Source organism: Saccopteryx bilineata, chromosome 6, assembly GCF_036850765.1.
Source record: "Saccopteryx bilineata isolate mSacBil1 chromosome 6, mSacBil1_pri_phased_curated, whole genome shotgun sequence".
NCBI classification, from domain to species: Eukaryota; Metazoa; Chordata; class Mammalia; order Chiroptera; family Emballonuridae; genus Saccopteryx; species Saccopteryx bilineata.
In genome coordinates this window covers 145,389,229-145,403,604 of record NC_089495.1, presented here as the reverse complement: position 1 = coordinate 145,403,604, position 14,376 = coordinate 145,389,229, and the positions used below count along the sequence as shown (strand labels likewise).

At 41.2% G+C, this 14,376-nt stretch overlaps 1 protein-coding gene across 1 annotated transcript; it reads left to right on the top strand.

Moving 5' to 3' along the window:
- Positions 1–999: 999 nt before the first annotated feature.
- Positions 1,000–6,208, top strand: RDH14 (retinol dehydrogenase 14). Its single transcript, XM_066236437.1, has 2 exons — positions 1,000–1,485; positions 5,171–6,208. Exons 1-2 carry the CDS (start codon positions 1,093–1,095, stop codon positions 5,786–5,788), a joined length of 1,011 nt encoding a protein of 336 aa, XP_066092534.1. The 5' UTR covers positions 1,000–1,092; the 3' UTR covers positions 5,789–6,208.
- Positions 6,209–14,376: the final 8,168 nt, after the last annotated feature.

Here is a 14,376-nt window from a genome sequence, read left to right as displayed (position 1 = left end):
TTCTAGAATGAGGCTGGGACAGTGGAATTTTCTTCACCAGACAGTAAGCACCCTATTTCTTTGTGACTCTCATAGGGCACAGTGGATGGCACATATTAGATAGGTGGGTAGATAAAAGAATGACCGACCGCTCTAGGTCTAAAGCCACAAAGTCAGCAGCTTGATTATGGGTTCCTGTGCAATAACCCCTGGCATTTCTTAACTATAGCGCACTTTCTCTTCCATTTTTACATTTAATAATCTTATGGAGGGCGTGGGAGGTACTTATGAAGTGGCCTGCTCAGAAGTCTCTGTTTACAGTAAGTGCAAAATTCTCCTACTGTATTTCTGCCAGTGTGAAGCAGGACCATTTGAGGATGGCTTTTTTAATAGAGACCATTGCTATAATGGTCTTCAGTTCTCAAACTGTGGCACAGATCAGAATCACCTGGGAACTTGTTAGAAATGCAAATTATCAGCACCTATCTTGGACCAACTGAATATGTATCACTGGTACTGGGGCCCTGAAATTTCTGTTTTTGTTTCCTCAAGCCCTTCAGGGGATTGTGATGCGACACTAAAGTTTGGCAACCTTTGGCCCATTCTTTCTCCAACTAATTTATGTTGCTAAGCTTTTGGCCTCGTTTATGGCAAGAAAAAGAGCCGTTCCTCAGGCTTGGGTGGGCAGGAACAATTCTCAGAGGGTGAAAACAAGTTGGACAGAGCGTTAATAAGTCCCAGGAACCCAGAACATTCTAAACCAGCCTATTAGATTTGTGTATTCAATAGGCATTCAAATGGAAAGGCCACCACCACGTTAGGATTTCCAGGGGGATGAACCCAGCTGCCTGAAAACCCGGTGCCTGTGCTCCACTCTCAAGCTGGGAGCCCGCTCCACGGACTCACCTCTACCCACAGCGCGCTCCTCTAATAACAGATCAAGTGCCCTCGGAAGGGGAACTACAAGTCCCAGCATGCCCCACGCCGCCCCGTCAAGGACAACAGACCGCCCCCAAGAGTTCTTCGCGTACACAGGTGGCAGCGTCGGCCCGCGCAGCGCGGTGACTCCGGAAGTCCTGAGCGGGGGGCGATGGGCCCTTGGCCCGAGTGGCTATGGCAGTGGCTGTAGTGGCAGCGCTGCTGGCCGCACTGGGTGGGGCCCTGTGGCTGGCCGCTCGGCGGTTCGAGGGGACTAGCGTCCAGCGGCAGCACGGAGGCGGCCACGCCGGCCTTATGCACGGGAAGACCGTGCTGATCACCGGGGCCAACAGCGGCCTGGGCCGCGCCACGGCCGCTGAGCTGCTGCGCATGGGGGCGCGCGTGATCATGGGCTGCCGGGACCGCGCGCGCGCCGAGGCGGCGGCCGGCGAGCTGCGCCGCGACCTCCGCGAGGCCGGGGGCCCCGATTCCGGCTCCGACTCCGGCGGGGTGGGCGAGCTGGTCGTCAAGGAGCTGGACCTCGCCTCGCTGCGCTCTGTGCGCGCCTTCTGCCAGGAGCTGCTCCAGGTGTGGGCTCGGGGAGCCGGCTGGCCGCGCGCTGGGCCCCGCGCTGGGACGGGGGCCGGGCCGAGCCCCGAGGGTCCGCCCGGAGTCCGGGGGTTGTGCGTGACCTTGGGAACGACTGAGGCTGCTTGTAGAAACAATCGCAGCATTTCGAGGCGCTTGGGAGTTGCAAGCTGGGGAAAGGGTTCGGGCAGTGTTTTCTCTTCCAAGGATGCAGAGAAAATAATCGGCCCAAGAGGAAACTTAGCCAGTGTCTGAACATTGCCTTTAGTTATGTCAGGACGGCCCAGGACGTCAGCTAGGTCTCAACGGCCTTGCACCCAGCCATCTCCTTTCTGAGAGCCCAGGAGCAGTTGGGGGAAGTTGCTAGCCAAGGACGTTGGAACGATCAACACCCCCCAACATCCCCCCCCGTGCTGGGGTAGGAAGTTTAGCTCGCCACCACCTGGGGACTCATTAGCACCATCCTTAACCACACTCTGGCCTGATTTCCAAATAAACTGAAGCTTGAAATCCCAGTGGTCATATGCTCTAAACAGGGACATAAATAACTAACTATATATAATGCTTAGTATTTATTGAAGGTGTCCTAGGTGCTAGGAGCTGAGCTGTTCCAAACATTTCAGATAGTTGAAAAAAATTTTTTTTCTGAAAGTGCCCTTGGCAATTACTGTCATCGAATCCCCTTATGAGGCAGGCATTGCTCTCCCCACTTTACACGGTTGCCCAGGATCTGTCTCCGAAGCCCTGGCTTTTAACTGCTCTATTCCTCCTACATGCCAGCTGAGTGGAGGGTTTCTTTGTTTGGGCGGTAAATAGTCCACTGAGGTGGACATCCTCCGTTGAAATTGAGATAGACATGTTTTCTGCAGCGGGCATTCAAGAGAGTTTTAAAGTTAGCTGGAGTAGGAAACGTGCCTGTATCAAGTGGAGTGCCTTTGAGTCTACCGCAGAGGTTCCCAAACTTCCTAATTTATTGCTCATGGTGCCCTGAGGGACGAATGAAATATCTATCAGTTTATTTATATTAAGTAATTAGGTTCAAATACCCTAATATGTATTGATGTCCTAAGAACTCAGCAGCTGTTTGAAAAAAATAGTGAAGATAATGAAATAAAAAAATATATATATTTTATTCTTCAATAACCATATTACAGGAAATGTAGGTTGAACATTGCCACCCTCATTTCTTGTTCTACATTGATTTTTAACATTGTACTTCATTACAGCAACTGCTAAAAACAGCTTTGCAGAGATGTGGCGTCATCAAAGAGAATATAACAGTATAATGTAGCTGTGAACCACTTGCAATGGGTAGTTTTTGAGATGTTGAGCGAAGTATCCCTTTGTTTCCCTTGAAAATGTAAAGTATCCCACAGTACCCTGGAAGCTCCTTGTGACTGTAAGGCACCTTGCTGCTGCACAATCTGGGGGCTGCTACAGATCTAGAGAGGGTTTCTTTTGGGGGGGTTGTTTTCATGTCTACTTCATTATCACGTAAACAGGTTAAAAATAAATAAGATGTTAGAAGTGTTAAAAGTGGGTCTTGTTCTTTTTCATTAAAATGTAGATGTGGCTGGAGATACTTCTCATTCCTAATACATGTGTTATTTAACTACTTTGGTCACTTGGGACAAAACCAATGAAAGTTAGGATATAAAGAGATAACTAAGTTGTCCTTGCTTCTAAGTACACTGCTCACGAAAATTAGGGGATATTTTATAGCTTCATATTCATTTTGAAATATCCCCTACTCTTTGTGAGTAGTATATTAAGTTCCTTCCTGGCTCTGAAGTTTAGGGACCATAACCAGAATTTGAGGAAAAAGAAGGGGGAAATGTAAATTTCCCACAGGTTGGTATTCTTGGTATTTATGTCATTTATCTCCTGGAATTTAAAAAAAAATAGTAGATGATAAAGTCTTAAAATAACACAAGCCCAGCACAGAATGATGGCTCAAAAATGATTAATACAGGAAACTCTTCCAAAGGATTACTGAAAAAGAACACTCCTTTCTTTCCCCCACGGGTGAACTTTTGCCTTCTTTTTGAAGCTGACTATTGGAAAAGCTAAAGATGCTTAAGACAGAATGAGAAATAGTTAATCCTCTGACGGTTAGGCTTTGATACAGTTGTGAAATTTAGCACATTTTTCTTTTCACTTACACTTGGCAAAGGGGCCAGTGAAATTTGAAATTTGACCTCAATTTAATCGTGGGTCATCACTCTGTCTTTACACCTGGAACATGCTGTACATTTATTTTTCTCTGCCCATCAAAAGAGCTAGAGGAGCCAGGAAAGGGCTGGGGAGAACCAACTTATGTGAATTACAGAATGAAATGACTTCTCTTTAAGAACAGTCTAAATTTTAGGACTTGAATCCAGAAAGGTACGACAGGATCTGGTCAAAATACAAAATTCTGACTCAAGATTTCCTAAGTTGGGACCCCTTGAAGCCTGAAAGAGGTAGATTTCTTATAGGGAAGGACTGTGACTTCTAGTCATAGTCGAGTTGAAGGTGTTTTTGGTCCTCTCCTCTGTTGATCTCCTTTGCTGTTATTGTGAGGCTTATTATTTAGACTGATTTTGTTTCTGATAATTTTGTATTACTCGCATAATTTTTAAAAATATTTCTTTGATATATTCATGATCCCTAGCCTAAATTTGCCTCCCTGACCCATTCTATTGCTTGTCCCAGTTGTAAGGACAGAAATCGAAGTTGCTCTACCCGTAGTTCCCGTTTATGCTTGGAAAACTATAAGGCAGAGAAATCCTAACTTGCCCCTCGTGTTGGTTTTAGTGGCTCTGGGAATAAATACTGCTGACCTGTCTGCTGTGTTTCCACTTTCCAGCTCCCATCGACTCTCTAGCTATGATGTGAAAATCCCAATTAGAAAAGCAAGCTGGTTTATTAAGAGCCCAGGTGTCTGATTTATCTTCAGATTTTTGTTTGCCATTGTTGGGCAGACAAGTTTGTAATAAGTGTTTGCTTGTTTGTGTTGGGGCAGCGCCCTGTCTGTGTAGTCTATGGAAGGCTGCAGGTGCTTGCTCTCAGGCTGCAGATTTCAAATTGCAGATTGCCTTCTTGTCTGGGAGGGGCCGTTGTTTGCTATTTGCTGGAAAAGGGGGTTTCCCCCCAATCAGTTTTGGCTGGAGAGTGCAGAAGGAGAGGTGGGGGATGCTAAGGCTGATGGGGGCCTGTGAGTACTGGAGAGTCCAGGTAAGGAGTTGGGGCTTGGGAGCCCTGAGTGAGAGGGAAGTGGTCTTCCCTGCCTGTTTGCTCATCTGCCGTTAGACGACTTTCATAACCAGAATGGCCCACCATTTTCTGCATCCACAGTTCCTTTATATCTGCCGAATCCAATGAAACCCTGTATGGCCACGGCTGCGGCCCCTGGCTTTACAGACATTTAGGAGCCTTGTGATACTGGACAGATCGTTGAACTTAAGTAATTCTGTCTGATTATAAGTTGTGCAGAATGATGAGTGAACACTTGAACAGCACAAGGCCAGGCCCCTATTAGGCATACAAGTCTTTTAGATCTTTTCTTTCTCCATCAGTTGTTGAAAACTCAGAAACATTTTACAGAATTTTAGTAGTTTGTAAGAATTTTAAATTTTTTTTATTTTACATACATTAAGGCCCGTGTTCATAATTCTGCTGTTCTCTCTTTGCCATTTATTTAAAGGAAGAGCCAAGACTGGACGTCTTGATCAATAATGCAGGGGTCTTCCAGTGCCCTTATATGAAGACCGAAGATGGGTTTGAGATGCAATTTGGGGTGAACCATCTGGGTCACTTTCTACTCACCAGTCTTCTCCTTGGACTACTGAAAAGTTCAGCTCCCAGCAGGATAGTGGTTGTTTCTTCCAAACTTTATAAATATGGAGACATCAACTTTGAAGATCTGAACAGTGAACAAAGCTATAATAAAAGCTTTTGTTATAGTCGGAGCAAACTGGCAAACATCCTTTTCAGCAGAGAGCTAGCCCGCCGCTTAGAAGGCACAAACGTGACAGTCAATGCTTTGCACCCTGGTATCGTGCGGACCAATCTGGGGAGGCACATACACATCCCGCTGCTGGCCAGACCACTTTTCAATTTGGTGTCTTGGGCTTTTTTCAAAAGTCCACTAGAAGGTGCCCAGACTTCGATTTATTTAGCCTCTTCTCCTGAGGTAGAGCGTGTGTCAGGAAAGTACTTTGGGGATTGTAAAGAGGAAGAACTATTGCCTAAAGCCATGGATGACTGTGTTGCAAGAAAACTCTGGGATATCAGCGAAGTGATGGTGGGCATATTAAAGTAGCAACAAGAAGTGTAAGCCATTTAAAAAAGTGGGTGTCACCTGTATCTGTGATCAGGAAGGGTGTGGCTTGAGCACTTGAAAACAATTTGGGTTTACTAGTACTACTGAGGAGCATATGGATATTTTGAAGTTATAAAAAATGATATTTTAGAGAAAATTTAGAAAAGATGTTATATAATTAAATGAATAAGATAATTATAGTGTATTTTAAAAATTGTAATTTAACAAGCATGGATTATAAATATTAACTCAAATACCTTGAGAAGTTTTTGAGTTTCTGTCCAGAGTTTTAATTTTTTTTATTATAATGCTGGTTTTTGTTTAAAAAAATATGCCTGGTGTGTGTGCATAATTCTTATTTGAAATAAATTTACTGATGCAAAATTGCATCGTTATTAAAATGCAATTTTTAATTGTCAATTTCTTTAGAAGTTTCACTGAAATTAGTCCTTTATCATCTCATTAGCTTGTAATGACTTTAGCACACCAAGTGTCTTCTATCTTGTTTCCTGCTTCAAGAAGTAATATTTCTAAAACCTAAATCTGTTTCATGATGTCATTTCCCTGCTTAAAATCCTGTGGTGGTTTCCTGTTACTCTTAACAGTGAGTTTCCAGGTTTTGTATATTTTTGTTTTTGTTTTTTTTAAGCCACAGGATTCTTAAAAAAAAAAAAAATCTTACTTAAATGCAGAAGCCAGATAGGTAAAACAGGTCATAGCAACGCGGCTGGAGTGTAGTCCCCCAGGCTATGCACTCTGTAGAATATAGTAGTTTATAAACCATTTCACCTTAAAGTTTAAACTCTTTAATATACATATTAGATTCTCCATGAACTTACCCAGGCTCACTTTGTACTCTTACACTCACTGCTGTCCAGTAGAACTTGACAATGATGGAAATAATTCTCTGCCCTGTCCGAACTCAACTTACGTGGTTCTTGAGTACTTCAAATATGACTGTGAACTGAATTTCTCATCTTAATTTAAATTTATGTATGGCCCTGGCCAGTGGCTCAATGGCTAGAGTGTCAGCCTGGCATATGAACATACCGGGTTCAATTCCTGGTCAGGGCACACAGGAGAAGCAACCATCTGCTTCTCCACCCTTCCCCCTCTCCCCTTTCTCTTCCTCTTCCCCTCCTGCAGCCAGTGGCTTGATTGATTTGGTTTGAGCATTAGTCCTGGTTGTTGAGGATAGCTCAATTGGTCCAAGCAGTAGCCTTTGGTACTAATAATAGCTCAGTGCTTGAGCATTGGCCCAGATGAGGGTTGCTGATGTATTCGGGAGGGAGTCTGTCTATATCCCCTCCTCTCACTTAAAAAAACAAAAATTTAACTGGACACATGTGCCCAGTGACTAATGTCTTAGTTTGTCCCTAGTCATTCTATTGTATAATCTAGTCCTCAATGCAGACTGGTCACTTACTTGCCTCTTGGCCTTTCCTTTACTGAATGTTCTTTCAATCTAGAATACCCTCTCTTTTTCCCTGGGAATACCAGTTACCCTTTAACACTCCTTCAGATGTGTTCCTATCTCCAGTCCCTGTTAGCTGAACCAGTTCTCTTTCTACTTTTTATTGATCTGGGCAGCTTTTGTAGGAATTTAGTTCTAAACTAATTATTTGTTCACAAATTAGACAATTGGAATAGAAGTTTTCCAAGAATAGATTTTATTCTTTTGTTACATTCTTAGTTTTCCTTCCTCAAGAATCAAGTATAATACCTGATGCACAGTAAAAATCTGATAAAGAAGTTTAAATGAATAAGAAATCAATAGTGTACATAAAAATAAAGTCTACATGAGAATATTGTAGGCTTCTGTTATAGAATCAAAAATAATTATTTTATTTGTCTTAACTATCTCTTAATATTGTAAAAGGAATTATGACAGTAAAGGATAAACTGAACTACACTGAATTTAATGACCACTTTGGCCAGGGGTAATCTTTGATTAGTTAGTGTTCTTTAAGACTTTTTGTAATGTCTGGTTACCAGTATCAGTTCTTTTTGAGAATGATGGGCTCTTGGCAGATCGTACAGAGGTCTGTTTCCTGTTAGAGCTTGTGTTGTGAATATGAAGAACACTTTGTATCATCACAGGTGTGTCTTTGCAGGTGTAGCGGGTATAGCCACATTATGTTCTTTGAAATGTATTTGTTAAAAACAATCCTACAAAGGGATCTGCAGAAGTTAGAAATATGGGCAGGAAATACACCAGAATGCAACTTGGAAAAATGGAAGCTAATAAATCTGTCCTACACCTCGACTTCATTAAAAAGAGCCTTTTTTTTTTTCTTTTCTTTCTTTTAATATCATCTTTTCTGGCTGCATTTTGATACCTGATGCTTTTCGGGAGATTTGGGCCTTTTGTAGGAGTTGTGCCTTTCAGAGTTCTTGTTTGTGGCACCATCATAAAATAGGATATATTAATGTATCATGATGGAAAACTAGAAACTCATCTAGAAACACCAACTATTAAGGTAAAATGAGCAGCCATTTGGAAGATGTCCTTCCCACCCGGTGTGTGATGGAATGAGGGACTAATAGCTATGGTATGACTATTTCTCTTTTGAAGATTACTTAAACCTTTTTTGCGGCTCTCTGCTTTCTCCCATCTGCTAACTGACTTCTAACCATTTCACTGGGCACAGAAATAAGTAAAAGACAGTTCTGTTACTCTGATACTTCCTTTGACCTCAGCAAACTAATGTCAGAGAGAAATGTGTCATGTGCCAGGTCATGGAATAACTGAGTTGGAAATCCACGTCCGTGTTGATTACTGGCTTCATCTTTTGAAATGTTGATTTTTATTTCAAACAACTTGTTCTGCAAAGGGGTGAGGTTGCTAGGGTTTTTTGTTTGTTTTGTTTTATTTGTGTGTGTGTGAGAGAGAGAGTGAGAGAGAAAGGAAGGAAGAGAGATGAGAAGCATCTCTCTTCTCCAAGCATCAGTTATGTGACACTTTAATTGTTCACTGATTGCTGTTCATACATGCCTTGTTGGGGGGGGGCTTCCACTGAGCCAGTGACCCCTTGCTCAAGCCAGCAGCCTTGGGCTTCAAGTCAGCACCTTTGGACTGAAGCGAGCGACCATGGGATCATGTCCATGAGCCCACACTCAAGCTGGCGATCTCGGGGTTTTGAACCTGAGACCTCAGCGTCCCAGGTCAGCACTCTATCCACTGTGTCACCACCAGCCAGGCAGAACTTGCTGGGTCTTCTGCCTCAACTTTACTCAGAGTAACTATTTTATATAGTGAGGTTCTAAATAGCACTTAATTGGAAAAGCAGTTTCTCTGCTTAAATATTCCACCAGGTTGGGTCTGATTAACAGCTCCACTATTTACTTCCCCTGGTGGCTTTGGCAAGTTCCTTAACCACTCTGATCTTGTTTCATACTCTACCACTAAGATAACGAATGCCCACTTCAGAGCACTACTCAGTGAAGTTTGTAATGCATTTAGACATTTGCCTGGCACATGTGGGCCCTCATCAATTTCCCCTTCCCCAGTGCACAGTCATCATCACTATTAATAGAAAGAATGGTTATTAATAGTAATCTTTATATGGTACATATGATGAAAACAAAACTAAACCAAGAATCAGCAAATTGTACAAAAGGCCAGAGTGTAAATATTTAAAGTTATTAGGCCATATACATACAATCTGTAACCTATTTTTTTTATAATCCTTTACAATTGTGAAAGCCATTCTTAGCTCACACAGGCCATACTGTTGTACTTACACAGCAGCCCAAGGTATTCACTTAACTTTGTCTTTAAGACACTGTATGGAGCTGTTCTCATGCATAGTGCAACTCCTATTTCTTAAAAAGGCTCCTGCTGTTTCTGCTTCTTATTTCTGATCTTGTCAAGACTATTTGCTTGCAGACCCAAAAATCTAGAGTGGGAATTTTTCCAAATCTCCAGCTCTAGATTTTGGTGTGAGGAGTAGCAGTTATCTGCCTTGAACTCCCTCCACTTGCAAACTGCTGGGCCTGGCTCGAGATCTGAGGGAACCTATATTTGAATATTTAATTGATTCCAAATGTCCTAAGCAACGCTGAAGACAGAATATGTTACTAATCCCCCTTCAGGAGGTTGGCCCCACAGACAGCTTCAGATGTTTCACAAACCTCTGGACAATGGGGAGTTAAATTAGTTACAGGTTAGCATGGAGGAAGGTAGTTGATTCCTAGAGGAAAGTTGGATGGAGAGCTCAGATTACGCAGACCGTCAGGAAGAGTTTTTACTAAGTTAGATATTTAATTAAAGCCCAGTAGAAGCACTCTTAACCAACCATCATGTAACAGACTTGCTGGGATAACTGATTCTCCATTTGTTTTGGAAAACATACTGACCGAAACCCATAGCATAAGAATGCTCTGGCTGACAGCTTCCCCTCTGTACCCATCACTCTGCTCCTGCGTGTTCTGTTATATACATAAAAACTGAGTTATATACCATTCATTTGTCATTTCACAAATACAGAGTGGGGCAAATGTAGGTCTATAGTACACATACACACACACACACACACACACACACAACAACCCCAGTTTATTCTTGTATTATGATTGATTAATTAGTGTATCATTTTCCATATGAACAACTGTAAGTCTTCTTGCCCCAGCCTAGGCTCTGGGGACATTTGAGGCAACAGAGAAAACCCAATCAATCCTGTGTGTGTGTTAGCTGTGTTTGTTATAATTTATAATAGAAGTTATTAGTCATAATGCAAACCAGTAAAATAAAACACTAAAAAAGGAAGGCAAATCACTAGCAATTTACTGTTGAATATAGCTTCAAAACAACTGTCACATCCTAAAAATAGCTATTATAAACATCTAAAAGGGTCTGTAATTAGTACTTTGCATGTGACTTTAAACTTGAAATCTATGTTAATGACACAAAAGATGGAATTCCATGTGAACTCACACTATAAAAAACAACAGATAAGCCCTTAACCTTATATTAGAAGGCTGACAGATGAATTAACATGTCATATGTTTTAAGTTCAATTGCTAATTTTGAGGTGCATGTCATTAATCTTTATGAAGTCCTTCTTTAATCAGTTTTTTCATGTAACCAACTGATCCCAGTCAAGGGAGCTTCTATAGTGTAAAGTAGAGCTGTCGCTGGCGTACCATAACGTTTCCGGTTGGAGGAATTGGCAGTCACTGTTCTGCGTGGTGGCTCACTCTTTCCCAAAGACTTCCAATCTAAATTTGGGGTGTTTTACTTTTTAAAATGTCCCAGAATACTTAACTGAGTATTATATATATATATATATATATATATATATATATATATATATAAATTGTAGCTGCAATTACTTCCTTCAAAATGTTGAGATGCTTGAATATTTCAAAAATTTCATATATATATGTTTCTGAGTGTCTTTGCAGCCTAAAATTTCTTTTCATCATCAACCCTGTGTTTGCTTCTCTCCCTCATTTAAAGTGTCTACTTATTGTGTTAAATAGGTAAGTTCCTGAATACTTAATAGAATTACTTTTCAAGGTACTTCATTTTACCTTTAAAAGTTGCCAAATTACATATGATGTTTTATAGCCTGGTCTGTCTTAAGTTACAGGGCTTAAAGTCTACTAAAAACAACAACAAAATGTTCTTAATTTCCTTTATACTAATGGTACCTTTCTTGCTACTGTGAGAACAGTAAAGTGAGCAGCAGGGTAAACAAGTAAACAGAAGTTTAAGTTGCAAATATATTTGAAGGGGTTTCTATCTGTGCAGACTTACAATCAGCACTGGCATGTTAGGTTTACCGTAAAGTCGTGCACAAATGTTTGAGGAAAGGCTGAGCATGGAGAAACATATAATCATTAGTAGTTTGTGCAAAATGCAAAGCTAGCTTCTGCCACCAACCCATGAAAGCACAGGAAATGGCTTCATGTAGTAGGTGTTCAGGTCTAAGCATTCTGTTGACAGAAGCGGGTTCTACCCAGGGGTTTTGTGTTAATGTAATCAAACACTTCAGACTGCGGCCCAGCAAGCCCAAGTCCACCCACCTCAGAGTTTATCTTTAGCTCATCTGGAAGAGTTTATTTTAAACATTGAACATTGTTTGCTGCTGTTGAAATGAAAGTGAGAGAGTTACAAGCTTTCTTCCACTGCCATCTGGCAGATTTACTGATGGATCGGGTTCTTTAATCCATGTAGCCCCGTGTGTGGGAGCTATTGTCTTTGTGTTGACCATGCAGCTGGCTTGGCTGAACTTTAAAAAGCTCACACAAAGCTATCAAGAGTCATCCTATAGATAAATGAAGTTGGGGGTGTTGCGAAAGTCACCGGAGTCTCTTGGAGGAGGGTGGAGAAGGCACCAAAATATATTTTTCATTTTTCTCCAAATGCACATTTTTATGCTATAGTTTTCTGTGAACTAAAAAAGAGGTTAACTCTATTTGAAATTTTTGAAATATTCAAGCATCTCAACATTTTGAAGGAAGTAATTGCAGCTACAAAAGACTGATGAAACTCAAATTAGAAAATTCTTAGCAGTGCAGAAAGGCAACAGATGTGGGGGGGTCTATACCTTATTAAATTAAACATGAATACAAGAAGTTAAAGGCGTGTACACTTCTTTTTAGAGGGGATTTGTCTTGCTATTTCCTCACACTGTGTGTGATGTGGGGCTGTTCCATAACCTGCACATTCCACACTCAATCGTAGTGTAGCCTCCTTGGGTATGGGGCTATCCAGGATCTCACACAGTGCATTACACTGAGTACAGCTAGCGTACAGCTCTAGTGCACCATTTCGATCCTATCCACATATACATACATATGCACTAAAAGATTACATGTTAACAGTAGGCTATGTGCAAGGTAAGATAACTTCAATATGACTTATATGGAGCTTATAGGAACATAAAACAAATAGAACCTGAATGATATGGTTGACTAGCATTCAGGCTATTTTCCTACCTATTGGTGAAAGAGAGGCAGCCAACGTGGCATTCCTTCTGTGAGATCACAAGAGTACAACGTGAGGCCTTCGCTTAGCAACCTCAGATGTTTGAATTTGTCAAAATATCAGTTGCCAATGAGAAACCACCAAACTGGGAACCTTTTTCCTTTAGGGAGCACATTGTATCCCAGTGGGGAAATCAGGACCCCTTCCACCTCTGTGGAAGAAATAGCAAGTGTGAAGAAATAGCAAGACAATGAGAATCAGGACCCTGATTAGTTATTATAGACTTGGTGGAGAGGAAGCTAATTCTGAGTTTGAATGTTTGGTGACATTAGCAGTGACACCCACATTAGCTGAATCCAGAACCAGGAGATTTACCCTCTAGATGGACATATGATCCTTGTAAACATGCATTCTGTGGTTGCCAACTATTCCGCCTTCTTAAGAACATTTTCTTTTCCATTCTAATTTTTTGAAATATATGTTTAGCATTTAAATATTGCTAGTCTGGCTCAGGAAACACTCCAACGTACCACACAGAGAGGTGGAAGGGGCCAAGTGAATTAGCCTCACTCAAAGACACAGGTTGGGGTGGAAGAATATACTATTCATAGTTGGAAAGACTGACAGTTGAGAGACTATCTGAGAATCGTTCCTAATAGGAGATTTCTGGTGAACATTAATTTATCACAGCTGTTTTCCATTTAGAAAAATGTAATAAATACTAGGCTTCCTTCAGCAGGCAATTTGATTAAGATTGTAGAATGACTTGTGATGGATAATCCTGTATAAGTGCTTTGGGTGGTGTGAATGGATTAGAAAGACATTTATAACTGAAACCCTGGCTACCCTAGGAATATTTATTTCTATTTATCTGCTGCAAATATAATCAGAGAAGTAAAAGTAAGAGGGGTTCAATGGCTGGATATGAGTGCTCCAGACCAGGCTGTAGTGTGTGGAGGGCGGGGACAGGGATTTGAACATTCTCTGCCTCCTGCTAACATCTGGCAAAGGGCTGTAATCTATCAATTACTCACAAGATATGAGGTTGATTATTTAATTAGTTAATTAATGACCTAAAAACTAATGTGTCTATCACACTACTGATGGCCAGGGTAGAGGGGGATCATTTAACTAGTTTCTTCCTACACTCTAGAAAATGTGTTCACCCTTTACAGGGAGAAGATGGCCCCTCTGGCTTGTGAAAGTAATGCTGAATTTCCCTACACACTGTTATTCAAAAAATGCAATGATAAGTGTGAAAGCCTTGGATAAGTCTGTCATCATTTTTGACAACTATAGTCAGTGGTAATTTGGAGTTAGTATGAAGGAAGCTAGGAAGAAAACTCACAGACTAAAATATTTGAATCTGGCCACAGATTCCCCTGGAAGCTTCTATACTGTTCAAATTATCGACTACTGCTCTTCAGTACTTTTTTTCTGCAGATTTCTGTGTATTTTAGTAAGCAGTCTGCCTTCAATTGATTAGATATGGTTTGCTAAAGCTAACACATTAATTCTGCTGTAATCTGTATGCATTTACTTTGTCCCTTACTTAATTTTCAAATAAGTATATATGCAAAAGATTAAAAGGGCTTATTTTCTTTTTAAAGTAATGCCATATTATTGCAAATCCCTAAGCCCACAGATCATCAAT